The sequence below is a fragment of the Morone saxatilis genome, unplaced genomic scaffold, assembly GCF_004916995.1.
Source record: "Morone saxatilis isolate NCDOM2014 unplaced genomic scaffold, NCSU_SB_2.0 Contig16, whole genome shotgun sequence".
NCBI classification, from domain to species: domain Eukaryota; kingdom Metazoa; phylum Chordata; class Actinopteri; family Moronidae; genus Morone; species Morone saxatilis.
Genome location: NW_023339718.1, coordinates 23,493,690 through 23,495,306, shown reverse-complemented (window position 1 = coordinate 23,495,306; position 1,617 = coordinate 23,493,690). Strand labels below are relative to the sequence as shown.

General features: G+C 40.9%; 1 protein-coding gene across 1 annotated transcript in view; it reads right to left on the bottom strand.

Moving 5' to 3' along the window:
* mxd1 (MAX dimerization protein 1) overlaps nt 1-1,617 on the bottom strand; it is a gene marked incomplete in the record, with an annotated part of 14,116 nt that overhangs the window by 3,359 nt on the left and 9,140 nt on the right. Inside the window, 1 exon segment of the mRNA XM_035657781.1 lies at nt 1,013-1,127. Within this exon segment, the coding sequence (XP_035513674.1) occupies nt 1,013-1,127 (115 nt within the window).

Below are 1,617 nucleotides of genomic sequence, written 5' to 3'. Positions count from 1 at the left end.
CAGGCCATTTAACCATCCAAATGATTTCTAAACGGGTTTATTAAGCTGAAAAAGTTGCCAAGTTCCCCTTTAATGCTTAACTGTGATTGCCAAATCAGATCATTTGGTTTGGCAATGTAGTTTTTGATTGTTTAGATCCAAGCAGGCTTGTAGTCTTTTAAGACACATATTTGTGATAGAGGATCGTAGCCTGCCTGATTTGTTCTGAACTACATCTGAAATCCTGATAATAATAATTCCACTTGTTTCAGAGAGTTACAAATTTGCTTATTGCATTAATAAAGAATTGACTGGACGTGAGTGGCCACACTCTGTATTGCCAAATCTTACCACATTTTAACATGTTCTTACAGATTATTTTGGTGGAGTGCAGTCCTGAGACTGAGTACAGTGAAATTTCCTTGAAATCAGTACAACACAACACTAGAATACTGTATGGTGCACACATACCATCAATCAAGACATTCATTTGTTACTTATAAGTGTCATTTTACTTAAAGAATGAATTTAAATAATAAAAAAACCTGAAAAGACAAACTTTATTTGACAGATTCAGCAATCCTTTCTCTAAAAAGAAGATATCTGGCTCTTAGAGCACGATAATGATTTCTTCTGGTTTTGAACAGCCCGTTTGAAGGCTCACCTTGGTCAGAGTCGGACTTGTCGGAGGACCGAGTGGAGCCGGTACTGTCCATGCGGGTCCTCTCCACCCCCAGCTGCTCCAGACGCCTCCTCAGGTGTCTCTGCTCCCGCTGTAGCTGCTCCACAGTGTGCTGAGCTCTCCTATCGCTCTCCTCCAACCTCTGCAGGGTAGGAAGAGAAAAAAACACTTACGGAGAAGTTGTGAAAAATGTTGCGGTGTGTGTGCATGCGCTCCCTCAGTGGCTTTATTAAGACATTTTATTCCCTCAAACACAAAGTACTAACACACACAGATCCATCTCAGCGCTCAATAAATGGCCCTCTTCACACTGATTAGGTGAGTACCAGACACACACATATACACACACACCTTGATATGATCTTTGGCCTTCATCAGCAGGCTGAGGGTGGTGTGCCTGTTAGCATCTGGTCCCAAGGGAACAAGGGATTTCAAGCGCTCTAAACACAGCCGTAGATGTGCCCGTCTACAGACAAAAAGGGAAGAAACACAAAGAGACAAACGTCAAACATAATTAGGTCTCAGCTAATCATTAGCTGCAAGGCTACTGACATCCCCATCAGCCTTAGCTCTACTTTGTATATAGCACTAATTAGCAAATGTTAGAATGCAAATGCAAATGAGCATGCCAACGCTCAAAACTAAGTTGGCGAACATGGCGAACATTGTCAGTGTGAGCATGTTAGCATTAAGTTCAAATGTTCCCAAGATGTTTGCATTTAGCTCAAAGCAGCAACTAAGTGTTGTAAATAAGACAGCAGAGTGGTGGTAAAGCAAAGCAAAGTGCATATCTGAGTAAGCATTCAATGCGATATTTCAATGTTTGACAGTTTCCCCAGAGACACCCCACCCATTGTAAGACACCATTAATGCAACTTTGGGATCAATAGATAGAGAAATTAAATATCAGTCAAAAAGAAGAAAAGAGGGAATTAATATCCAAACAATAGGGAATA